The sequence below is a fragment of the Cyprinodon tularosa genome, unplaced genomic scaffold (genome assembly GCF_016077235.1).
Source record: "Cyprinodon tularosa strain WSP-4 unplaced genomic scaffold, ASM1607723v1 ctg58, whole genome shotgun sequence".
Lineage (NCBI taxonomy): Eukaryota > Metazoa > Chordata > Actinopteri > Cyprinodontiformes > Cyprinodontidae > Cyprinodon > Cyprinodon tularosa.
Genome location: NW_024039318.1, coordinates 865,016 through 892,927, shown reverse-complemented (window position 1 = coordinate 892,927; position 27,912 = coordinate 865,016). Strand labels below are relative to the sequence as shown.

Below are 27,912 nucleotides of genomic sequence, written 5' to 3'. Positions count from 1 at the left end.
TGTCACTCAAGTTAAGTTTAGTGTTCCAGCAAGAAATTGACACTCAAATCAAAGCAGGTTGATTCCACACAAAAGTAAAATCATAAAATAAGTAAACAAGAATAAGATTTATAAAGTAGGGTTAAATTTTCAGCGGGATCATTCCAAATTACAACAAGCACATCTATACTTATGCATAAGAAATAAACAAATATTTACAAGAAATTAGGGAAAAAAAACACTACAAATAGCAGCAGCGCTAAAATATATATTTTCTATTTCAGCTTCTGGGAGCAGTAATGATTACAAAATCTCTGCTACAATGCAAGTCCTGTCACTAAAGAACCTTTTATGGTTTTACCACATCTTCACTTGTTTTAGCGAGCAATATTTTCCCACAGTGATGTTATTTTTGCCTTCTGTCTCTCGCCACCTGCACTGGATTCAGGGGGCATCCCAGAACAAAGCTGGCTTCCCTAATGAGCTTATCCCAGTGCTTCCTCTCAGCTGCATACTAGCTGCAGCTCCAACATACCACACCATGGAGGATAACTTATGCCAACAGAGTCAAATAAGGTTTTTAGAAGAACCTATAGATTCTTCTAAAGAACCTAGTATAGGAGCTATAAGTCCAATATAATTTATTGCCCTGATTAACGAGTATGGTGAATGAGTAGGCCTATCTATATACCTACCTATAGGAACAGGATTAGGACTCATTGTTTGCTTTGCTGGGGATCAGAAACCTTTGTATAATACTATTGCTCCTAAAATGTGTCTAAACTTGACCATATTTAAGCTTATTTGAGCTTCCCTACAAAAACATTTAAAGCAAATCTCTCTTGTACCAACAGTGCTGCTCTGCTGTGGCAATTTTTCTTTTCAGCCACTGCATGATAACACTTGGAAAACAACTGCTAAAACTACATTTCTTTATTGTCTCCATACTTAAAATACATGGTTAAGTTACATATATAGTTTCTGACCAGTTTTACTAAGAGCCACAGTAAGAAATTTCTATTGCCAGATGCTGGAGCTTGCAGACCTCTGTCCTATGGAATAAGGGCATGCAGAGCTACTAAGTGTCTGTGCTTTGTTGCAAATTTCTGCTCTAAAACTCCCAGGTATCTGATCGATATGTTGTGATGGAACACCAGTGGGAGAAAAGACTGAGATTCATAGAGGTTCCCAAACTACCATACACCTGCCTGCAATGATCTCACTGCCAGATACTACTGCTCCTCTCCTGGGTCCTAATAGAGTCCATGCAATGACAGATCAGTGGTATATTGGGGACCAGCATGCTATCATGCAAGTTGTAATTATGTTTTGCCTGATTGGTTTTGTCATTATTTTCCCAAGCTGGCTGGTTGCAGATTAACTTATTTACGAACGAAAAAAAAAAAAAGGTTTGAATACAAATCCAGCAGGAAAAAAAGGGAAGAAATGATCTCAGAATGAGATCCTTGCCCTTCACTATCCACAACTTAATCTCTCCAGAAGCATTTATTTTCAGAGTTAAAAAAGACATCTTATCTACACCTTTCCCTTTATAACTGAAGCTTTTCAATTGCAAATTGTGAAATTAGTATATTTCATTCACTAAAAGTAGAAGCCAACCAAACCATAAAGTAAGATGACACTTACCTAAAGCATCATTTTGCAACTTTAACCTAATCTATAGTAATATGGTATGAAATATGCTTTTTATACATTTTTACGAGAAGTAAAACTCTTACAGGAAAGAACAAACATAAATGTGATTACTTCAAACCTAGAAATGATGCATAACTAATCACTCCAATTAACCCTTCATGTGATAAAGTCTGATCAAATTTACATTTATCAGTTGACTTGAATGTGGAGTACCCAGGCCATTATAGCCAGAATGAAATTTTGTCCTCTAATCACTTCTCATCTTAGGAAAAACAGTTTTAAAAGTAGTTTGATACAATATTTTTCTCAGTTATGACAGATGAAGTTTCCCATCTGGCTGTATGATCTCAGCTAGTCCCTTGAGATGAAATGTGTTGCGAATTGGCGCTATATAAATGAATTGAATTAATTAATATATCCATAAAGTTGTTTCAGATAAACTGTGAAGATGATCTGCTGGTTTTTATCCAGTGCTCCATAGCCCTAGCTCTATGTCCATAGCTCTATGTCTATAGCTCTAGCTCTATGTCCATGCCAATAATAATAAAGGCAAAAATAAACTAAATGTAACACTCTTTATGGTTTTGCTTTAATATGATAAAGCATCAGCCTTGGGAGTTTTTCTTTCTTTTTTTCAATGGAGACCAGATGCGCTTTGACGCACGTCTCCAGCCCCGCAGCCGGCGCGCTTTTTTTATTCGCTCTGTGGATATTTGACTCCTCTGTTCTCAGCACCATGTCAAACGTCACAGAGTCCATATATTCTATAGAAAGAGGTTCTGTGCCATTCATCCTGGACTCCTGAAGGGGGGTACGCTTGTTTTTCATCCGGTGCAGGAGATGGCAAACTTTTTCTGATGGTTTCAGCGCAGCTTTTGTAGGGTTTCCCGTTTTCTTCTGCAGGATCTGGAACGGGATCAACTTGAAAACCAATCCGGTAACTCTGGGATTATCATCGTCAGGGATTATTTTAAGGGGAGAATATGGCTGTGGGTTACGTCTACGCGCTGTGCGTCTGGATAGGTTTGCTGCATCCATCGCTTGAAACCGGGTTTGTTTATCGGTTTCCGGGGATCACCGTGCAGCGGCACCGCATCCATCCCGAGCAGAGCACCGGTACCGGGTCGCCGGGAACCGGCTCCTCACATAGGTGCGCGCACCCCGGAGAGCTGGCTGCAGCAATCCCCTTACTGTCTGTTTTTCAACCGTTCACAGTAAGGATTGCCTCTTTTTTACTTTGCTTTTTAGGAACTGGTGTCAGTACACTGTTTCCAGGACAGTGACCTGTAAAGTGCACAATGGGACTGAAACCACGGTGCAGAGGGTGATGCAGGGCTGCCGGTGGCCTGGACCATGCTCCAAAGTCATCAGGTAGAGTTTCCTGCAACATGATTCCCTCCCACAAATCCTCATCTATCAGCAGAGATGCTCAGTGCTGCTGTAAATAGAAAACAAATATGCCATGTTAACCAAAGCAGGGCAGTATTTATGCTTAAAAAGTCCTCACATTGTGTAAAAGTTGACTTTTTTACAGCTTGTTTTATTTAAAAGTTATTTATAAATTCCCTACTATAAAGCCACCCATAGTTGGTATTCTGTAGCTTTTCAACAACCAAAAAGCAAGATGTACAAAAGTGGTTTAGAACTAACCCCACCCCCACACTATTTTAGCTAAGCCTTTAGGGAGCATTTCCTTAAAAATAGTAGGATGTGGTCAACAAATATCCCTGGATTGTTCTCAAAAGTCTGCATTGGCAACATCCAAAATAAACTTTAACATATCTTTCGAGGAAAGTTCCCAAAAGTCTCTGTAGAAGTTACAGAATATTTGTAGAATACCGTATTAAGAAAAAACGATGGTGCATTTCTTTAAGATTTTCTAAATGTTGCATCTTGACAGAAATAAGATAAGATAGACTTTGGTTGATCTAACAGTGGAGAAATTCTCTTGTCACATCTGCTCAATAGTCCAAAGAAGGTTCCAAAAGGAGGAAAAGGTGCATGGGTTATATAAAGTATATACATTGAATAAGTATTTATATAAATAGGTATTGATATATATAGTTATTGCACAGAGTATTAAAATAAAAAGGTTATTGCACAGGATATAAAATATTAATAGGTTATTTCAAAGGGTATTAAATATAAGCAGGTTATTGCACAGGGTATTAAATAGTAATTGCACATTAGTTATTACACAAGTTATTGCAGTTATAGTGCCGCACATGTAGATCCTTCAAAAAAAAAGATGTTAGTCAGGGAACCTCAGGGAATTATCCCTTAATGTAGATCTTCATAAACCTGGAAGATTTTCTCTTGATTGACCAAATCAGCACATTATCATAGATTCAGAGAACCTTTCAGGACGGTTCCCTAAAAACTTATCCAAAGGCTAAAGAGTTAAACACTGTAGGCAATAATATGGGAAACTTAACGGAACAATACCTTAATGTTTTCTAAGGGTTCCATCATCAAAGTTGTAGATAAAGGTTTTAGAACCTTTAGGGTACCTTCTTTGACTGTTCTTCAACATTCATAATGTGAGATATAGACATCAGATAAATTGCAGGGGACTGACAGTTTTCTCCCATTGATTTTAAAACATTACATTGTAAGAGTTGTAGATTAGCAAGCTAAAATTTTAACTCTGGACAAAGATAATCTTCAGGAAATGTTCCCTGAGGGTTCTGTAGCCATATGTGAACATTGCTTCTAGATCAGGGATGTCAAACTGATTCCAGAAAGGGCCGTGTGGCTGCAGGTCTTCTTTCCAACCAAGCAATAGCACACCAGACTCCAGTCATCTCATCCAGTCATCTCGTTCAGATTGCACTCCCTGGATGAGATGAATGGAGTCTGGTGTGCTATTGCTAGGTTGGGAAGAAGACCTGCAGCCACATGGCCCTTTCTGGAACCAGTCTGACATCCCTGTTCTAGATAGTTTGTACATTCAAAGAACATCCAGAAAATACTCTCCAAAAGTTGCAAACTGTATGCCTCAAACACTGGTAACCTTCAAAGAACATTATTAGATGAATGGAAGCAATGAACAACATTCCTTTTAGTTCCCAAAAGTGTAAACTCTCAATGTCTAAGGTAACCTGAGGACCTTCAGGAAGCATTACCTGAAGATAATCTAAAGCCTCAAAAAACAGAATAAGGAAAAGTCCCCTAAAGGCTCTACCCTGACAGCATCAAGAACCTCTATTCCCAGAAACCACAGGAAGTGTTCCCTGGAGAAGAGCCTTATCTACAACTGTGAACACTATGTGCTTCAGTGAACCTTTAGGGAAGGTTCTTTGAAGGCTAGAAAGCTGATATCCATTCGAGAATTGTTTTCTAAGACATAGATTTGGAAAGTTTTGGATAACACATAGGAAACATATAAAGAATATTCAATTGGTTAAAAGTTTCTAGGAATATTGAAGCCAACCGTCAGAGAATAATGAGAAAACATTACCTAAAGGTTCTCTAAAGACTACAACCCTCAGTAAAAACCTTTATCATTCTCCAGAGAGCGAAGTTTGCTGAATACCTGCAAATATTACATTATTGTATAGGCTGGATCTAAGTTTATTCCTTTCATAGTTTTCTAATTTTTTATTTAATCTTACTGGCTGCTGTGATAATTTTTGCTCAATTTGTGGCTTTTCTTTCATGTTATGCAGCTACAGAACCATAATCAAGCCATCGTTTAAGATTATGTACAAGCAGATCACAGCACTGGAGTGGAGGTGCTGCCCTGGTTTTGTGGGACTGGAGTGTCGTGAAGGTAAGTTTCTTTTCCTCCTCTAAAAGTCGGTCTTTGGGAACTGAGTTATCGCAGACTAATTATGTCAAGGACCCCATGTTTTATCTGAACACATCTGTGTGCTTTTAGCAGCTACCCACATCAGTGCCCTTTTCATGTGAGGTGGTGTGTATCTGGTTAGCTCGCTAATCACACCACTGTACTCTGAACCAGTCGGCATCTTAAAAGTGGGGTCGAAGTCTGGGTTTGATTACTTTTAGTAACATGGACTACAGAAAAACTGCAATTTAAAGGAATCCTTTCCTCTGGTAGAAAAGTTAGAACCACAGTGTTTCTCTTTTCAGGCCTTCCTGTCGTTATATGTGCACATAAACACATTTTAGCCTTTCACAGCAGCACGTCAGTATGCTTCCTAAATATCGCCATGGCCATTAAAGCTATATGAATGAAGAATAAAACTGGGGCAGCTTGTAAAGTGGATGGTTTCTCGGCAGTGGAGCGCCCTGGTCTTGGATGCCACAGACCGCAGACGTTGGGCTCAAGAAAAAGACCCAAAACAGTTCAAGCCACAACGGTCAGCATGGGGAAAAAGAGCCGAAACTGTGGCAGGAGATCTATATAATGTGTTTTAAATATCACAGAGGCTTGTAAAAAGTCTACACTGGCTGGAGTAATTCACAATGCACACTTACATGAACACTTTCTCTTAAAAATGGTAAGGTACAGACATCAGCTTGGTGGGGCTGTACAATAAATTCAAATTTCATTGAAAACCACCAGCCACTTTGAATTTGGCCAAAATCAACAGTTAGCTCAAAAGGCAGCTTCTCCTTCTTGCTCATAATTACCGCACCTTGTTCTGTTTTGCAGAATAATTCCCCGCTGCCTTCGGATGGAAATTATTTACCACAAAAAGCCCATTTTGAAACCAATTACAGAAAAGTTGCGATTATTACAAAATCTTTGGAAACCATTATTTCTCACCTCTAAATGTTATTCGAAATAAAATCAAACACATGGCCATATTCAAAAAATCCCTCAAGACCACAAGTTTGCGGGAGTGTGAAGAAGTAATCAGCTGTTTGGTTAAAGTTAGCTGAAACGTGTTTGCAGTCTCTGACGGCTGCAGAGCGGTAATGGTCTCCATATGGAGAGATGTGGTTGGAGAAGTTAAAAGATTAAAGCTGATGTCACTGACAGTCTGCTTCGCTCTGAGGGGTGGAGGCAGAGCTGGCAGAGGTCAAAACGTCAGGGTGAGACCACAGGAAAAGAGGACGCTGTGGAGGAAAAGGTTAGTGCAGACTTAACACTGGAGTAAAGAGAAATGTTAAGTGTTTATGTCTTTCAAGGTTTAGCTGTTGTAAACTACACAAGTGCGCCCCACTGAGATTAATGAGCAACACACATCTTTACAGACACTTTGTAGCACATGGGAACTAAAGATGACTTGTTGATGCTCAGGTGTTTGATCTGCGGGTCTCAAAGCTGGAATCTGGACCCTGCTGTTCGCATACATGTAGCACTGTTTTATTAGGACCACACCAATAGATTAATACAAGTGGTCAGTCCAGTTAATTACCCTATTAGCCATGTTTACACTGCAGCCGGCTGTAGCTGAGCTTAGGTGAGAATCTTCTAGGTTATTTATGTTTTCTCTTTTTTGAATTAGAAGCATTGGTTAAAATTAGATTTTTAGGGTATCGTAATCTTAGTATAAAATAGCATAGCTTTTCAGTACTAAAAGTAAAATTTGCTAGTAGCTTTTATTCAAATTAGGTCGCACTTTCATGCTGATTGTAGTTAAAAGATTGTAGTGTTAAAAGGTGGGAAAAGTCAGCTGTCAGGCAGTGTGCAGTAACGGGTTTGGAACAGTGCTAACTTTAAATACCTTGACACCTGTAACTGGTCCAAGAACTTATGAAGATAATCACTGATGGCTGAAGGTGCGATTCATCTGTTGGTGATGACCTTAGCTTTATACGGGGTCTTTAAATGATCTTCAACACTAAGGATTATTTACAATAGCTCCTTATAACAGTGTTTTATGAAAAAGAAAAGGATTAGTAATGAGTTTTATAAAAGGAATAATGTCATGTGAGTTTTTCTACGCTGCCTTGATTTGCTTTAATTGGCTCGTTAGTAATGTTTGCGTACTTTAACCAGTGATAGCTGGGGTCAGTACTCCCTGACAGGGTAATTTCGTGGGTCAGAGGTCAAAAACTGTGGGAACCTCCCCTCTAGGTTACATCAGGTTGCTTTGGGATTTCATGTTATATTACATATCCTACTCTTTGGGTGATCTTTCTTAGTCAACTGTCCCCTGGGGGGCTGACGTTGTTCTCACATTTCACTCAGTTTTACCCAGTCTGTCCAACTAATCATAACATTTTAAAGCCTGATGAGCATGGAAAACGTATTTTTCTGAGCTCCTTTGAGAACTAATTTGTTCTTGCCACAATGCACTTCCATGATCATGCATTAAAGCTCGGATATGTCTCTTATCTTGAAACGAAACAGCAGGCCCACTCACAGCAGATTGAGATTTTAGTGACTAATAATATATGACACTGTTTTACCTTTAAATCATCTGCTAATCTTAGCAGTTCGCATATTTTTCACAAAACAGACAGGCTTTGGATCACCTTTCCCAGCATATAAATAACCAAGGATAATGTATTTATGCGATGTAGGGATATTGGGGGGGTTCATGCACTTTCATGATGGATTATATCAAATTTCAACACAAAAATGTCACTTAGCTTGTGTGCTAAGCTAAGTTATCAATCTTCTTGTTATAACTCTCTGTTTAACAGTCAGATACCAAACATGTGATCCATCTTCTCATATGACTGTTGGCAAAAAAACACATGAGCAAATTTCCCAAACTGTTAGACGATTCCTCTGACTAACAACAGAGCCCTGTATGTGTGTTTTTGCATTCATGTTTGGGTCTATATGCAGCGCGGCCAAGACTGAACATGCAGCTGAAATTTGCTGTAATGGGGCATCGAGCCAGTGGTTTTATCAGGACAGCCTTAACCAATGAGGATGACATCATCTCTGGTTTTAGTTTGATGGGGGTTCTGGCTAAACTTCAGAGGCCCCTCTAGCCCCCCACCTGACTGAAATGTAAAGACAAAACAGACAAAGTTTAGGCCTTTTTTAGGTAAAATTGTTTCTCTCACCTCTGCACATGCTTACAGACATGGTAAAAAGAAAGAATGTCGACTATTACTTTATAGACTTTTTTATCCTAGGGGATATAAGTTACCAGCTAATGAATCAAGTTCTTACATTATTTTTCATTTAAAGTCATGCTTACATAAAACAAAGCATATTCTACACAGAGGCGTAGCCAGCAATATTTTATTGGGGTGGTCAGGCAGGAACCAATATGCACTGAGGGGTGGCCGAACATGGATAGGCGCCAGAACCTCAGGGTCAATTCTCACTGTTCTAGCAGGAAAATAACTGTGCACAACATCTGTGTTTTCCAAATACAGTAGACTTTCCTAAATCCCTCACTCATAAAAATACACACACATTTACACATCTGTTTTTTTCTCAATTAAAGGCATAGTAGACAATCTTATTACAGCTTTGAGTTCTTGGGTGAACATCTTATCCATTGTCATTTCTTCCTACATTTCTAAAAAAAAAAAAAAGAATGTCTATACTTTTTTTTTTCAATAATTGCTTTGCATAATATTAATATTTAAACATACTAATACACACATTAAATGGATTTAGTTGATATTTATCTCTGTTTACATTGAAGACTCCTAGATGACTTGTAGATACACATATTTCTATCTCTTTATCCCATTTAACACAAAATCTAGTTCTGAATAGAGTATCAATTCTGTATTTATCATCTTCAACGTAAGTATATTGATATGAGTAATTATTCATTGTGTTTTGTTGTTAGTTTATTGTTAATACATAATATGAAAATGCAGAATTGGTTAAAACATTGCACTTAAGAGTACAGTCAGTAGAGGTGGCCACAGGTGTATCCAATGATTGGTTAAGGGTGGCCACCCCTGGCCCCCCATCTACTTCTGCCCCTCATTCTACATCAATATATGTGTTTTTAATAATAGTGTTCTATCAAAAATATATATATTATTCTTAACAGCCTTTGATTTTACACTGATCTTCTCTGTGTACCAAACTATTGTGGAACAAAATTTTAATGGCTTTTTTTGACAAAAATGGTAAAAGTGTCTCTAAATTTAATAGCAATCCTAAACAGAGCAGCAAATATACAACAGCATGATTAAAGATAATCGAGTCTCCCTAAATGTAGTTAAAAGTAAATATAATAAGTAAATATACTCTGAGTTTATTGTGTTATTGATAAACAGTACTAAGTCTTTTTTTTTTTCTTCATAATTTACATCACATGTAAAATATGAACAGACTTTGCAGCTTTGCACTGATGCATCAAATCCTGGACTAGATATTAATGTGGAAATAGCAGTAACATTTTTGGATTACTTAGGATCAGAGTATTGATCTCTATGGATAACTTCTGAGCTATTTAAACACCAGCTAATTTTCTGTTTCCGCCTTAGACCCTATTTTAAACAGCCATTGGGCACAATTCCAGTTCTGTCTAGCCATTGGTCACTGGCTGGGGATTAGTCATACATTCCCATTTAATGAAAATGGACAATATTTTTGCAGTGCTTTTCTGGTCAGACTGAGCACTAAAAGTGCTATAAAGAAAAGCCACACTCACCTATTGTTCTCACCAATGTGCACATATTCATAAACCGATATGTAGATCTGTAAAAACATTGTCTCTTGCCCAGGGGTACATAGGAATATACATACATACAGTGCTAGTTCATAACACAAATAATCACAAGGCATCTTACAGAGACAATCCAATTTTACAGACAGATAGAAAGAAGCAGAATTATATAATTGGTCCCTATGTCCTCAAGCAGCCTTAGCCTATAGCAGCATAACTATAAAGAAACTCAGGATAACCCGAGCAACTCTAACTATAAGCTTTATTAAAAAGGAAGCTTTTAAGACTAGTTTTAAAAGTAGACATAGTGGAGCAGAGGAGACAATGTTTAAACATTGTCACTGATTTTCTTCAAAGAAATTTATAGGAATTAATGTGTGTCTGCTTAACAATTTTGTGATTCTGTGATTTTCCTGAACTGTTGCTTGGAAAAAAACAACAACATAAATGTAATACTTTTGTGAACAAATGAGGCGATTTTCTTTCTTTTGTGGTCCTAAAATAATTAGGAAAATAAATAACAGCTAATAATCAGGTGTTTGTCATGTCGTGTTCTAAGAACTGTATAAATCAGACGATACTGTAATGTTGTGGTGAATCCAGCTGGTCGATTACTCAGGCATTAAATGCTTTTCATGATTTCCGTCTGCTTTACGAGTCCTCTGTGCTAAGAAAAAGGCCTGAAAAATGCTGATGCTTCTTGTCAAACCCAGAGGTAAAGCAGGTCCCATAGTCTGATTTCTTGTGGTCTGCTAATGGAAGCTGAGTATTTTCTGAACAACCCGGCCCATTACTGCTCTTGACAGGCTGTGTTTGTGCACAGGGCATCTATCCGGCCCTCGGCTCCCAGCTCTCAGCGTAGCTGTGCTAACACATGACGGCATGGAGTACATTTAAAGGGAAATGTGTTTGTAATTTACTCGCCCTCCTCCACCTCCCTGCCACGTCCCTGTTGCACCTATCTGCACATACGATCATATTAACTTGTGGGTATTTGCGTGCTCCTCCTGGGGGAGCATGATGTTAAAGGACTCTGAGCCAGGACCTCCCTTGATGAGAGTAGAGACTTTTCATTTCAGGAATATTCAGGAAAGTTATTAGCAAGCTTAATACTGCATGCTTAAGCAATTTTTTTTAGCAAAATGTGGCTGAAAGTTTAAGACTGCAGATGCTTTAACTTGATGAGTCAGCAGCTGGGAAGCTTCTCGTTGTTTCCTCATCTTCAGATGGGTCAGAGGGAAATATGCTGAATGAATTATCTCCAATGCCATCTTTGTTATGTTCAAATGCAACTTTGAGTTCTTTCTATTCCTCTTCCGCTCTCGTCCCGCTCATTTGGCCCTGGTTTTCTTTGCCACTGCCATGCTCCTTTATCTTCCACACTCCTTGCTGCTTTCCACTTATCTGGCTTCCTGCGTCCCTTAGATCTCCTTCTCCTTGGAGCAAAGTGATAAAACAGAACCAAGTCCCACATGTGCTTCTCCAGACCCCAACCTGCAGTGCAGAGATTTGACTTATGTCTTTGTTACATCCCTGGTTGTACTCCAGTACGGGTCAGAGGGTGTCCTTTGACCTGCATAGTGTTGAGGGATATCTCAGCTGCTCCCTCTCCTGGTCTGATCTGCCTGATGGATGAAGCTCTATCCATGCTTGTTCTGGCCTGTTTAACTTCTTTCTTCATCTTATCTGTGGTTTGCTGTCTCTTGGTAATAACTTTCCTTTAAGATGTCACTATGTCTCTCTGCAGATGCACACTTCTGTTTATCAAGTTCAATAAGCCAGAGGAAAACATACTTATAGGTCCAAAAACAAATAGAGATTTCTAGGTGGTTGTTTGTGTGTAAATAGTTGACCCATATATGGTAACATTTTGGCCATTGAAAAAACATTTTTTGAGCAAAAGCATGCAAAAGTTATATCAGCTTAAATATTTATTTAAGAGAATGAAGGAATTTTTGAAGGAAGAAATCCTTTAAAGACAGTTTTACACTCAGAAAAGGGGCTCTATTAGGACATTGGTTGCTATAGTCAGATTATGACTCACTGGGTGCTGCCTAAGCTGCAGAAACACAAGCGAGATAGTGATGATGAAGATAAGGGAGAATGATGGAAGCATGGATGAAAGTGCTGTAGATATAAAAAGTTAGAGATGAGCAATGTAAGTTGAGCGTAAGGGTGATAGATGAAGTTAGGAATGAGGCAGAATGGATAACTATACTGTACCTCTTTCATATTTTATCCCAACCCGCTTCACCCTTTTACACATTTGACCCATTTGCTCTTCTCAGACCTAGGCTGAAGGTTTCTGCTCTTTTGTGTAACGCAGTTCTCAAGCAAAATTACACATTATTTCAATATCATCCAATGCAATGTCAAATCCTGGTATATTTACATACAGGTCAGTTCACATTTTACAATACAATACAGTCAAATTCAGTTGACTATTCCCCGTTCAGATAAAGCCAGGTGTACGAAACTAGCATACTGGTAGGATAGGGGGTCTGGTCGAGAGGCAACAAAATTCACAATATATGAAACCTGCTCCCAGAGGTTACCTTTAGGCTGAAATATTTCTTGGATAACCTTCGCAAGTAATTCCGACAGTATCTCCATCCCGGACTTTGTCTAGAATAGAAACAAAGATAGAATCACTGAGTCAGGAGTGCTTATTATGGAAAAGAAAACAAAGAGCTTTTCAGTCAAACAACTCTCAATGCTTGAATACACACATTGCTACTCCTCATCTTATGAAATGAAAATCTCAATGATCATGAAAATAACTTGAATCTGAGAAAAGTAATAGTAAAATTTAATTCCATTAAAATGAGCAAATAAAAGCCAGGCATGATTTTTTTTACAATGCTTTGGTAGAAGGAGTTTTTAAAAATAAACTAATGAAACAGGCCTGAAAAAAGATTATGGTACCCTTAACTTAGTGTGTTGTTGCACAACTTTTTAAAAGCAATCACTGCAATCAAACGATTCCTGGAATTGTCAATGAGCCATCTAATTCTCTCGGCAGTTATTTTGGTCCACTCCTCATGCGCAAAATGCTCCAGTTGTTTCAGGTTTGAAGGGGCCCTCTTCCAGACAGCTCCTTCCGAAGATGTTCAATAGGACTATGGTCAGGTCTCATAGAAGGCAACTTTGGAATAGTTTAATGTTTTCTTCTTAGCCATCTTGGCTGTTTTCAGCTGAGTGTATTGGGTCATTATCATGTTGCAGACCTATAACCTGCGACTGAGACCATGCTCTCTGACAATGGGCAGCACTTTTTCACTTTAGAACCCCTTGATGGTGTTGAGATTTCATTGCACCCTAAAAAGAATGATGACACCCTGAGTCAGGTGAAGGAAAGCAGCCCCAGAACATAACATAGCCTCCTCAATGTTTTACAGTGAGTGTTCTTTGCTTAATATGCTTCATTTTTCTGACTGTGAACAAAGAGTTGACGTGCCTTGGCAAAAAGTTTATTTTTTATGTCCTCTGTCCATAGTGCATTCTCTGAGAAACTTTGTTGCTTGTCAACACGTTGTTTGGCAAATTCAAGTCTGGCTTTTTATGATTTTTTTTTTTATTAATGTTCTTCTTGGTTGTCTCTCATCATCTGCACTTTTGCTCAAACTAAAACAGATGGTGCGATCTGACACTGCTGTTCCTTAAGCTTGAAGTTCACCTTTAATCTCTTAAGATGTTGTTCTGGGCTTTTTAGTTACCATTCATATTATTCAGGAATTTCCCTGCCACATCCAGGGAGGTTGACTACAGTCCCATAGATCTGATAGGTGAAACTGTAGTCGCACGAACGTCAAGCTGCTTGTAGATCGTCTTATAGTCTTTACCTTGAACATTCTTGTCTATATTTTTATTTGTAATCTTGTGAGACAATGCTTTCCTTCGCTTCCTCTGGTCCATGTTGAGTGTGGTACACTCCATGTCACCAAATAGCCCAGTGACCACCTGTAACCCTATAAAATATAGCAACACTGACTGATTACAAGATTGTGGACACCTGTGATAGTGATTAATGGACACACTTTGTTTTAATTGTACCTTTGGTTATGATATTTTCAATCTATCCTAGGGGTGTAATCATTTTTGTAGTGGCCTGTTTCAGGAGTTTATTTTTTTAATTCATTCTGTTGAAGCATGGTTTAAAAGCAATGTCTGGCTTTCATTAGTTCATTTTAATAGAATTTTAATTTGCTATCACTTTTGTCAGATTCAAGTTATTTCTGTAACCAAATTGGTATTTTCATATATCAAAAAAGGGCTACCATTTTGTCCATGAGACATTCTGTTTTTGGCACTAGTGACCATTATTTAAAGTCAGCTGAAATGTGACAATGAGATGTTTGCATCTCTACCCCCAAACTGTCTTCCAAGGAGAAGAATTAATAAGCAGTGGTTGCAAAAAACACAAAAATGCACAATAGGAGAGAAAGTGAAAACAGGAACAATGATCCCTGCACATGGGAGGAGAATCATTAGTTTGACAACTGTCATAAACTACGCTTTGGTGGATCATACTTAGTTTATAGAAAGATCTGTGGGCTGGCAACTTTCATTGTGGTAAAAGTCGCTAAATAGCCTTCTACGCAAAATAAGACATCTTGGTTTTTAAAAATAAAACCCTCCTTCCCTCCTCCTCCTTTAGCCACCCTCAAAAGGGTGTACGATTTAGCGAAAGAGATTCTGTGGCTGAACAAATGTGTGTGTTGATCTGTGCATATATATGTGTGTATACGCTTTGTGCCAGCTGTTCTTCATGCCTGCAATAGCTTGTTGGCCAAGCCAGACGCACAAGAGGCTGTCTTGGGCTTGGCTAGCTCTGGAAGGTTTGTGGACACAAGTATTCATTGAGATGTTGTCGGCAGTTGTTAGGATGATCAGGGAAGATGTTTCACTACATCATCATTTATACGACTCACACATTTAAGCAGAGGGAATGTTTTTGTGGGATTTGAAATGGCTGTCCCTAGCTGTGTGCGTCATGGTTGTTCAGTGGTTGAAGATGTTGATGAGGATGCGTCTGGGGGTTTGCGAAAATGCAAAAAGGGGGAAGAGGAGGAACATTTTTGATCTCCCTCCAGGACTGATGTAGAAAATGTATCTGTCTCAGCAGACCATATCTACACTTGGACTCGAACGTGTTCCAAAATCCCCCTGTGCTGTCTTGTCCTGTAAATCACGGTTAATGGTGGGATGAGTCCTTAATCTGGATTGTTTTGCAGTTTTGAGATGCCAGATATTCCCTGTCTCTGATCTATGTTTAAATAACGCTTATCTCAACGCTGTTTTGCAATGATAGGTTTTGACCCAGCTTGGTCTTCTCTCTCTCAGTTGTCATTTGTTTGAATTTTTCATACTTTCCTTTGTTTGTTGAACCTGCAAAGTCATGAATTTCTACAAAAAAGTGTCTGCACCACTTGCAGCTCTGGGTATAAGACAAGACAAGATGTAACTTGTGAATATTTAGAAAAACAGCAAAGATATCCAAGTACTTGAATCCCATTAGAGCATACCAGCTTTCTGTTTTCTTTGGTTTATTTGGTTTCCCTCTAAAGACAACATAATTGTGATTCGTTCCCATGAGCTCTGTGCATCCAAGAAAAATTGCCCTCTCTCATGTTCCAGTGGTGTAATTATGGATCCAAACAGACTCTATAGTTGCGGTGTTGTTCTAAACAGCTCAAGCAGAGCGGAAGTTTGGTTTTCCACCCAAACATCATTGGATTCCAACTTTAGAAAGCTAAACTCCTTTTCTACAAAGTGTACACTGTTGTTCTGCTCTGCTACACATCAATTGTGGATTACCTCTGGTGTTTTCCTGCAGTGTGTCTTTATGGCATAAAAATAAGCAGATGGCTAATTTGTGGCCCTAGTTTAAAAAAAGATGGAGGGTGGTAACATTGGAGGTGAAGAATAGTTTTGATTATAGCTTGTTTTTACACTTAAGGGAAGGCTTTGATCATCTAAATGGCTTTATGTGTTTACATGAAAGTTGCCTTCATTTAGGTCTTAGAATCCTATCCTTTAAAGCGAACAGAATATATGAAAAAAAAATTACCTAATAAAGCTTAGAGGCTTTAATTAGAGATAATTTATAGTTTCAAAGACTCTGTGATGGAAGTAGCTGTCTTGTTATAAAGAAGTACTGACTGAAAAATAATGGAAGGTGTGATGGTCGCTGTTGGCTTTGCATTTCTTTGCTGGACATCCACACACTTGCTGTGGTTGATCAGGATCTCTTTATCTTATACTCCACAGTTATGTGGTTTAATGTCCTCAGCATCTCCAGCCTATTAGGAAGCTTTTGATAGCCATAAATTCCTACTTTATGCCACGCACTATTGATCAGAGTCCTCAGATTAAAGGAAATTATAAAGTATTTGCAGCTGGATTTTAACCAGATGGATGCAGCGTGTCAACACCTCACTGTGCTTAATGCTTCTGTAGGACTTGAAGTCATTGTACACCCTTCCATTCAGCCACTCATTAATCATCCCCAGTCGGAACTTCCGTTGCTACTTAGAGAAGAATCCAATAAGAGTATCCTGATTAAATTTTTCATGTGAAAGAAGAAAACGTTTTGTGTCCCATGTAGGGTTGTCCTGATCCGATATTGATATCGGAAATTTGTCCAATATCAGCCAAAAAATTAATATTGAAATATATTGGCCTACCTCTAAAATCCCTGATATTAGAAAGCTCATAGAAACACTTCTATCCGCTTTTGTTTAAGGCTTACATAAATAAGAAATTGGATCCTGCAGAAATAAGAAATTAGTCAGTTGTTCTGACCAATTTTTACAAAAGAAGTATAAAAGGACGTATGATTCATGCTAACATCGTATCGGGTCGATATCGGTCAGTACTCAAAGTTGCAATATTGGCATCGTATCGGACATAAAACAGTTGTATTGTGACTCCTCTAATCCCATGTTTATTCCTCCTGTATTAAATTCCACAATGCAAGAGATGTTCCTTCAAAGATGTTCTTTGTTCTTTGAGGACTTCTCTCAGAAATGTGGTGTTATGGTTTCTGAGCTGGAGTCAGTATATGTAAAACGATCTGCCCGTTTCCTCAAGTAGAGTTGAAATTTCTTTGGACTTTTTGTTCCAGAACATCCTAGAACCTTTGAAAAACTTCCCTTAAAGGGTTCAACCTCAGTGAAGCTGGAGCAAGAGGCTTTGTTTGTGCAGAGCAACAATCCTGCAGCATTCAGACTTTGGCCTGAAGCCTAGTCTCATTTAATTTCAAACAGATATGATAAAAAAAAAAAGTTCTTGTTCCTTTCTTTCCATTATGGGACTGAATCTTGTGAGTGGCTTATCTTCATGTTTAGCAGCTCTGTCACCAGGTTGCTAATATAACTTGATAACTTGTCTTAAACCCAAGAATACAGACTTTTTTCAAGATTATCATGAAAAAAAAAAAGATGATAGCAGTATGAAACAGCAAGGGTTCATAAACTTTTAGATTGCATGGGGGCTAGTTCAACAAAAAGGGATTTTCTTTTTTTATATGAACCATGCAAAGCAGCTGAAATAAGCTCCCTGGATAAAATCAGATTTAATATAATCTAATGGGACAAGCTTTTCAAAATTAGCTGCTGCACTTTTACCATCTTCATTATTACACTTTATAAGTTTGAACCAGGGTACATCTTTTATGTCTTTTATGTTTCTTTTATGCAGATCTGCACACAAAATCACAAACTCAGCCTGATGGTTTAAGCATAAATGCCAAAAACTGAAATCTTAATCATTTAAAATCTCAAATGTAGAAATGCTGAATATGAAATTTGAGTCTACAGCCAACAATTTATCATATAATGTGCAGCCAGCACCACTGTAGTTTGGCTCCAGACTGAATGTCGACACATCATCACAGAGTAAGTTTTACAATGAGTCACAGATTGAGGCTTTATTACACTGACAGTGTCTGAGGGTGGAGACTTCCTCTGGGTTGATGATGAACAGCAGTGAAGAAGATGTACGAGTATCATCTTATCGGTCCTCAAGTTGTTGGGCCGCAGTGCTGCTAATGTGTTCTTGTCAAAAGTCCTCTTAGTCACAGCAGAAACCTCAGTTCTCTCAGTCACAACAAACAAATCATGTGGGGTAATTTAACGTCAGATGTTCCTCAGTATTTAGTTTGAGAAGTCTGGAAAGAAATGTGTTTCAGATTAAACTGTTTTATTGTGGCTCCCCCCTTGGATGAGATTAAACAAGCTGACAGAAAACGTCAAAATACCACATCCTCTCTAGTCCTGATATACACATCCATGCCCTCTGAAGTTTTTCATATTTTCTTCAGTAAAACCACAAACTTTATGTAGTTTATGTGATACTCCAACACAGTAGTGTGTAATTCTACAGTAGAATTGAATGTTGTTTTTTTCATTGTCGTTTGTTTTCACTGTGAATAGCTTAAAATGAGGTTTGAGTTAGTTTTTATCCTCATAGAGCCAAGTTTGTAGAGCCTTTTTTTGGTGCCATTACAGCTGCATGGCTTTTGGAGGATGCCTCTGCCAGCTTCACGCATCAGAAGACTGAAATAAGCTTGCCTGTGCTTCTCTGCAAAAGGCTGCAAGGTTTAAAAGCTGTTCAACTTTAAAACCTGAATATATTTCTGATAGATGTAAGCATAGTTCTCCTATTACCATATTTCCCCTTTAGAACTTATTCAGGTGTTTAAAAGGGAAAATATAGGTGATATTCAAATTTTCTAATTTGTGCTTTTATTTACTGCAAGAAGAAAATCATTCTTCTTGCAAAAAACCTGAAAACATTATTCTGTTTTTAATTTATAAAGTGTTTTTATCTTTAGTAAATCAGTTTATTGAAACATTTTCTGTATTTACCTCCATCCTCAACTCTGACAACAATACATTTTTTGGGGGAGACTGCTTAAGGAAAAATAAGGCACATTGTGTGCCACATGTGCCCTCTTAGCAGTGTGAGATTCATTACAGGCACAGCTTGAACATTGTGTATTTATTCCTGTTCCACACAACAGGTCCTTTTCTCCAACAATCAAATTAGCAACAACAGAACAGAGCATAACAATGCCAAATTAGTGTCTATAAAATGCATAACAAATATAAATTTACAAACACGTAAACAAACTTGAAGGAAAAGAAAAGTTCCAGGAACTGTGTAAAAATAGACTTGTTGGTCGTATCGGTCTGCAAAGGAGCTGGTAGAGCCTGACTTCAAAGACGGGACTAATAGAGCCAGTGAAAACAGGTTACAGTCAAGAGATAACTACAGATTTGACGCAAAAACATCTTACTTATAAAGAAAAGCTTTTAAAATCAGCTGTGGAAATGTTAAAGATATGCACAACTCATTTTTCACGTAATAAAGGACATCATTAATAAAAATTACCTCGTAGCAGCTGCAATCTTAAATGTTAGGGTTACAGAAAAGCACTGTTGCATTATGGGTAATACACCTTCTGCATGTGATTGGTCCAGTCAGTATTTGACGAGAGAGTCTGAACCTTCCCAGACAAACAAGCTGTGCAATGAATCCACATGTTATAAGTCAGTCTGGCTGGTCAGACGAGGGCAGAAAAAAAGAAATGTCGATGTGCTTCACACACCTGTCTCCCCCTGTCCCCTTCAGGGGCTGTTTTCATGATGAGGAGCAAAATGCGCTGGTTATATAGGCTTTGAATTCAGAAATGCTACCTTGGGCCACACATTTACACTATAAAAAAAAGAGCATTTCAACAGCGCACTTTTATTCAAAGAGAAAAAGGGTGATGCCTGATCTGAAGATCATCATATGTTTTCTGCATCCTCTTCTCTTCTTGTGGAAAGGTTTTTTTTCTTAGAACAGACTTTCAGATTTGTCAATTTTTTCCGTAAAACCCTGATTTCTCTGCACAACTGACAGTGGGTTTTTTTAGATTCTCCCATCTGAGCTGTGGATCCCTGCAGCTCCTCCAAAGATACCACAGGGCTTCACCTGGTTAGCTGATTAATGCTGTTGCTGCAAGGCCTGTCAGTTTAGATGGACCACTATATCTACGTAGGTTTGGACTGTTATTCTCTATCCCTTCTAGAACAGAGCTATGGGAGATGCTGAGTGCCCGGTGTATTGTTTTAGAAATTAACCCTGATTTAAACCTTTGCATAACTTTATATCTGACTTGTCTGCTACATTCCTTGGTCCTCATGATGATTTTCTTTATCTATATTTGCAAATAAGTTGAGTCCCGAATCGGTTGACCTGGATTTATTTTATGAGCATCAGAGTAAACAAGGCCGACTGCTAATGAAAGCCAAGCATTAACTCCCAATTAAAAGATGCTGAAGTTTGTGCATTTAATATTGCAATAGTCCTAAAGGGTGATACATACTTTTGTATGCCTCTGTATGTGATTTTAGATGCTCACCTTGTTTTATTATAGTGGAGCAGAAACCTCAGAAACTGGCCGTAGCGTGCTGCTGGCAGTGGTCTGAGACTGAGCTGTTTGGGTCATTTTTGTTGTTGCTTTTAGTTATTTATGAGCACCAGTTGTTACGCCTTCTGGTTGTTCCTGCAGTGGCCACAGTGTGGGTGGGGCCCATCTGTGCAACTGACAGCTGACATTCCACACTTGTTCTAAGCCTAAAACCAGAGGATGGTGAGGTTTGAAAGAAATGTGTGGTTAAATTGAAGGCGATTGGGCCTGTTTTGAAAAGGTTTTACAGCCTAAAGGTCAAAAGGCTGCATATAGCAAGAAAAGTGTATCCATGGTTTAGCAGCAGGTAACCTGGATTTTGTAATGAAAAATGTCCATAAGTAGAAAACAGTAAGAAGATATAGAAAAGTTTGTGCTGGGTATGTGTTATATTAATATGCATAAATAAATACATTTATTCAAGGTGTCATTGGAATAAATACATATATAGAAACAGAAATAAACACGCGAAACATGTTCTGTTAACATAGTCTCTTAGCGTTGCTTACAAATTCTATTAAATATCAAAAAATAATAACATCATAGTGTGTGAGTGAGTTTTTTATTTTCTAAGATAATAAAAACCATACCCTTGTTTCTTTACGTAAAGCTTAATAAAACAAAAAAACACGAAATATTTTCTTTCATTTATCACTTTACCTGCAGTCAAAATCAGTGTACAGAATTGAAATGTGTTTATTTATGTTTAATCTTCCCCCTTATATTTTCATGTGCTACATGCTACCACTCTGATTGTTTTACTGTTTAGCTGTTCAAGCAAGTGTTGCTAAATAAAACTAAAACTTTTTTATCCATACTGTGTGGGACTTGTTGATGAATAGGTGGTATGTTTCAGAGCTAAAATGAGCAATTAACCTATTCTTTAGAAGCCCATGAAGATAAAAATTCTCTAAACATTATTTAAATCAGGGATGCTCAAGTCCAGTCCTCAAGAACTTCTATCCTGCAGCTTTTAGATGCACCTTATTTTAACACACCTGAATTAAATGAGTGGCTTCTTACCATACTTATGCTGAGATATCTGAGAGGATTGAGACCTTAGATTCATCATCATCATCTTAAGCCCCTTTCATACCGTGCTGATTTAGCCAGCGTATGCCTGACGTCCCAGAATCTTCTAAAACGCTGGCATACGCTAAACTTTCTATGTATTTTTTGAATTTTGTGCGTATACAAAGGGTATTTATAACGAGCCCAAAACCTATGTGAAACAACAGCCTAACTAAAGCACAACTCACGGTAGCATAATGATCATGGAATGTCACAACCCAGTGTCCTGAAGGGGGCAGCAATGCACCCGGAGGCCCCTGGTCTGCATAAAAAGCTTTCTTTGATCGTGGTATTACCCTAACTGCTCTTTACCACCCGTCCAAAAAACAAAAACAAAGTATAAATAAAGAGAAAAAGGAAAAAGAAAGAGGTTTTTCAGTTGCAGCAGATTCAGCGTTATGTCTGCTAAAAGTTTATTGTCCGTGGTCGTGAACGCAGGGAGGATCCACCCCATTCACCTTCTCGCTCACCCTATGATAGAGATGCAGTCTGGAGGAAAACTGACAGTTTCCTCCTGTGAACCCCGTTTCATACCAAAACACTTCTAGTACACCACTATACAGTAGCTGTAAGTTAGAAACATGTTCAGCGTTCGTCTGGAACACGTCAATTAAGTTTATATGCGTTGGAGATAATAAGTTACACATAAGTTATGCACAAGTTAATCATAGGTTTTGGATGAGCTAGACCCCAGGACTTATGAGTAACTTACACTTTACGTATGTCAATGATTAGATAAATTACCTCTAACTTATGGGCCATGTATGACCATAAGCTTGCATCGTCAGTGTTGACGTACTCGCCGTTTGTCAACGTGTGCAAGCATGTTTCAGCGTACTTCAGCATGCTCATAACTTATACAGAACATACCCATAACTTATCCAACGTATGCCAGTGTTTTTGCCAGATTTTCAGTACGTCAGAATACGCTGGCTTAATCGTCAAGGTGATACAGGGGCTTAAACTTTACAGTATGGTAGCTCTAGACGACCGGACCTAAATGACCTAACCCCTGACCTAAATGAAGAGCCACTAATGAAATGAAAAGACTATATCTCTCTATTTCCATAACGTAAACTACAGCATTGATTCTTTAACAGCCATCTGGCTTGTAGATATCTGTTCAGCCGTGTTATTACTTTGTTTTCTTATTCATGGATGAATCAAATTTTTTGGGCCTTAAAATTTTGGCACTTTATTTGTCCTAATACCACTTAGAAATAATAATAAGAAATAATAAACAGTTTGAAAAAAAACCCATCAATCTCTGTCATGTCTGTGTTGGTTAAGATGAGGGTTTTAATATTCACTGTTACTACTGTTATTTATTTTATACAGTATCCATTACAAATTGTTAATCTGACCAAGCTGATTGTCATTCTATACAAAGTCTATAGTGCCCCTAATTGATCAAAAATTATTACCTGGATTAAATACAACATAAAATAAAGTCAGCTGTAATGTGAGTCACCCTGAGCACTTAGATTGCAGAGTTAAGTGAATCTTAACCAGTGCAGACAGAGTGTATGCATAGCGCAGCATGAGATAAAGTTATCTGTTTGTTGCTGCAGTCTTTACAAAGTATTAATATACATTGATTTTGACTTCTTTGTGTTATGACTCTCAACACAGAATTTATCAACACTCAAAATGCAGAATTATGATTTTGTGGCAGAGATTCCAGAAAAACTTTGCTTATTTTTGAACCCCTCTTCTCATGGTACTTTTTTCTTTTCAGAAAGTAAAAAATGCCTTTAAGAAATATTTGCAATGTGGATTTTTTTTTACCATAACTTGCATTTTATAACCAGATGTGCTGTGAGATTGTGTGGCAAAAGTTTGTGGGAGGAAAAAAAATGAACTTAATTGAAAGGTTGACCAACCTTGTAAGTGGAATATTTTGTTTCAAATTAAAGAAGAAGATCAAACATCCTTTTCCTCATGTATAAATTACCAGTTAGTGGTTTTGCCTTTATTGTTTTTTTTGGTTTTTTTTTTAAAACAATAAAAGTGCCTAACATAATAGTTGTCTTCATAAAAGGGACAGACAGAAAATAAACTCCGGACACATCAGATGGTACAATTGTATGATTTAAAGATTTCAGAGGTTCGGTTAACCTGCAATTTCTTCTTGTGTAACTTGGCTTTGTTTGCTCTGACGTAAAGACATGTAGCTATGCCTGTTAACATGACAGTAGAACAACCAGCTGGAGGAGATTTAAACTCATCTACTTACCTTTTTGTATTTCCCTACAGAATGCATGAACTGCACCAGTTTTAACGACATGAGCAGCAGAATAAATGCCATTGAATCAAAGGTAAATACCACCCTAAAAAAAGTTTAAAAATAATTTGAAAGCATGCCTATAGTGAAAACTTGTGCTGCTTCCACCGCAGATCAAACTGTTGGAGGAGGGTCGATCATCTTCGCCTGAAGCCAAATTACCAGATGGATCGACAGGAAACGAGGTGGACACTCGTCGACCCACCTCACCACCGTACCTGCCACAAGGTGTCACCACATCACAGAAAACATGTTTATGAATGCAGATGTGGAAAAACTGTGTCTTTGAGCAGAAACAGAACAACAGATGGAAATGTTTAGCTTTAACCTCCTAATGTTACACTTAATAAGTCGATATATGAAACATTTGTCCTTTTTATTGGGACAAAATGGATCTAGTCTGTGGGCATTCATTATACTCTTAACGCTCCTGCTAACCATCAAACACACCACAAACCCTTTTATGGACAGCTTCATAAACACTGTGGCTATGTTTCCATGCAGCCTACATGACTTTTTCCTCAGGATTTTCACATTTTTCTTTCAATAGTGAAAAATGGTGTTTAATAATCCTTGATACGGTGAGGATGTTTTTTTTTTTATTTTTTTTTAAGGAGGTCCTCTTAGAATGCTTATTTTTCTTTATCCCCTAAGTAATTTTAATTAGTTTCAGTATCTTATCGATGCATTTTGAGCTGGTGGCTGAACAAAAGTTCATCATGGTTTCAAAAGAAAGTCATGTCAAAGTTTCTACTTTACTTTTAAGGAAGCTCTCTTTATATCGCTATGTTGTGATAATTTCCCACATTCTTCTAAAAATACCTAAATTAAATTAAACGGAAATGTTGTAATCATTAAAATGTTCATTGAAAATCTCAAATAATCTACAAAAAACTTGATTTATTTCAATATTTTCTTAATAACAATGTATAAATATGTATTTAGTAGGGATGCACGATATAATCGGCCCCCTATCGGTATCGGCCTGTATCGGCCTTAAAACTGAATATCGGACACCGATATTTAACCCGATATTTGATCAGCTTCTGAGTTTCTAAAGTCTAAAAAAAAAAAAAATACTACTTCTTCCTCAAACTTATTTTTTACAGACTTAAAAACTTCTAAAGACAAGGGAAAAAATATTGATACATTAAAATATCACAATATCTTCATATGCTGATATATTGCCATTTAAAATCTCTTTTACTAATGAAATATTGCTATATGTCATCGTTATGCTACGAAATCCCCTGAAAATTCACGAAATTTTGCCGTATTTTTATATGTTGATATATTGACTCGGTATCAATCTATTTTACTAACAAAATCTCACAAGAATTTGCAAGATATCATGAGAGTTTGTAACAGAATGATGAAATTTCAGGAGATTTTGAAAGTAAAATAGATCGATACCGCGTTTTTAAAAATCAGTTTGATATCAGCATATGAAAATATATTTGAGTATATTATTTTTCAAAGTGTCAGAAATGGATAACAAAACTGCTATTTTCAATGACTACGTATTTTTGTCCAGCTTTAACATCGGTATCGGTTATCGGCTACATGAGTTTTAAAATATCGGCATATCGGATATCGGCCAAAATCCCAATATCGTGCATCCCTAGTATTTAGATATACTATACGATATTTTAACTTTCACATACAGAATCCTTTTATTTACGGCCCTTTTACTGATTCATAAAAAGCCTTACTTTTTTTACACAGCGATATCATCTGATATTTGATGTGTTTTTTAATACAATGTCTTTTTCAGATCTATTCAAATCTTACTGACATTTCTAAAAGTACTAAATGCATGGACCTCTGCCTCTGGAGTCACTAACCATGCCCTAACAGTGGGCGGCAGGTGCTTTCCACCGCATTTATCTTTTGTTTTCCATTTGGCATATTTATTTGCAGAAATATTTTCAGCTGAATATAAAGACTCAGTAATTTAAGGCAGATGACCTAGACACATTAAGATGTTACTCTGCTCTTTCAAATCGAGCATTTCTTCCTTTACCGTACTCTGCACCTTAATGCAGGGCTACTGTGTTACATCATGTTTATTACCTAAGGCAAAACAGATAATATTTACATTTCCTTGAAGATTTGATATATTTAGACATTTAGCTGCAATTAAACTCAAACATATATAATATATTTATTTTTTTTTTTTTCAATTAGATATATTAATGTTTTGTATTTACCTAAATATGTCCCACTGGGATCGGAAGGTCTGTTTCAAGATTGTTTTTTTATGAGTTCATAATGATTCATTTTATCGATGGCAGAAGTAAAAATTCCGATTTTTTTGTTTAAATATTGTGATCATGCTACAACAGGGAAATATAAACTTGTTATTTTCGATCTTAGATAGAAACCAAACCAATGTCTCCACTTTTCAGTCATAAGGAAGTTTATCTGCAACTGTAATAATATCTGTTCTATTTAAACTCCTTTTTTTTTTATGTTTTCCACAGGAGCTAGGGGGGCACCGGGACCTGTTGGACCACCCGGACCTGCTGGACCAAGAGGAATTCCAGGCCCTCCTGGAAGAACAGGTGATGGAGAAGCTCCCCATAGAAAAAAATCATTATTATTCAAGTCTAATCTGTTTAGTCAAATGGACTGAGGTATATTCTGAGTTCTGTTTATATTCACTTTACTGTTTTGTTCTGTTTTTCTTAATGCTCAGGAGAAAAGGGGGACAGAGGTCTCCCAGGTGAGACCGGGCGCCCCGGTCCTCCAGGTCTTCCTGGTCCACCAGGTCCTCCAGCGTCTGGTTCCTTTCCTTTACCTATTCGGGGAGATGTTTTTCATCCAGGTAAGAAACCTTAAAAAAGGGCTTGTTCAAAATGACCTGTTGATGCTGTTTAAAAGTTTAACCATTATTTGGCAACTAGGATAAATTTGACAGAAATAGATCAGAACCTGGAATCAAAACCATCCTGATTGATTAGATCCCAGACGTTTGCTAGCATTAAAATGAACTCGTAGCTTCATCCCAAGTAAAATACCGTGATCAGCTCCAGAAATTATAAAAACAATGATTGTTTTGTATCAAGGATGATCCAAACTGTAATTTCAAGGTATAATCTATCAAAGATTAACTCATATAACTATGGATTTTATAAGATCGTAATGATCAGATCTGTTTTCAGACTCCTGAACAGGTTGGTAGAAAACTCCCATATCACCTTTGGAAGTGGTCTGACGAAAACCAACATTAATGTTTTTGTTGGGTGTTAGCACCTGTCACTGGGCTGTAATGGTGTGATCAGATTACTGAGCACAGGAGTGAGTGCCACGTTTAAACAAGGTCTTACATTTATGGTTTAATTTTGACCACTGAGCTGCTGTAAAAACCTCCTAATGTTCAGTGTTTGGGTGGTCAGAAGGAATTGATGCCAAAAGGTAAAGTAAGACTGTTTCACAGTTCAGGGCGAGCCGTGAACATTTCTCAGACATTTATACTCATTACACTGAAGATTAAAGTCCAAATGGATTCATGCTGGTACTGTTTAGAGACAGAAACATAAGCTTTTATTAGAGAACTTTAGTAACTTTAGTCAAATTATTGGGTGCAGACCAAGACTAAATAGTTCAAATATTATTCAGTTCATGGTCATCAAACCCTTTTTTTTATTTATTCGAAAAAGATAAACAGTAAAGTGCATCCTGTAAATTTTTACTTTTTACTTCAGTGAAAGCCTTTGGGTATTTTTCTACTCGTTCGACAAAATGACAGGCTAAACTCTTCCTACTGTTCTTTGCACAACAGCTCAGCCTCAGTCAGTTTGGATCCAAAGCATTACTAAACACATGCTTTAAAGTCTAGCAACTTGTTTATGTTTGAATGTCTGGTCTTTAACTTGGCCATTCTACACAATGGGATTTGATGTCTAACTGTGTGTTCTGCTGGACAGTGAACTTCCACCATAGCCTCAACT

The 27,912-nt window shown here is 37.6% G+C and overlaps 1 protein-coding gene across 1 annotated transcript in view; it reads left to right on the top strand.

The window, feature by feature from the left end:
* Window positions 1-2,338: 2,338 nt before the first annotated feature.
* The window catches only part of LOC119797347 (collagen alpha-1(XXVI) chain), a 34,277-nt gene continuing 8,703 nt past the window's right edge, over window positions 2,339-27,912 (top strand). The window contains exons 1-8 of the mRNA XM_038306394.1: window positions 2,339-2,785; window positions 2,884-3,006; window positions 5,304-5,407; window positions 23,932-23,993; window positions 24,073-24,187; window positions 25,766-25,768; window positions 26,440-26,523; window positions 26,658-26,786. Coding sequence (XP_038162322.1) covers window positions 2,619-2,785; window positions 2,884-3,006; window positions 5,304-5,407; window positions 23,932-23,993; window positions 24,073-24,187; window positions 25,766-25,768; window positions 26,440-26,523; window positions 26,658-26,786 — 787 coding nt within the window. The 5' untranslated portion in view covers window positions 2,339-2,618. The remainder of the gene's footprint in view (window positions 2,786-2,883; window positions 3,007-5,303; window positions 5,408-23,931; window positions 23,994-24,072; window positions 24,188-25,765; window positions 25,769-26,439; window positions 26,524-26,657; window positions 26,787-27,912) is intronic.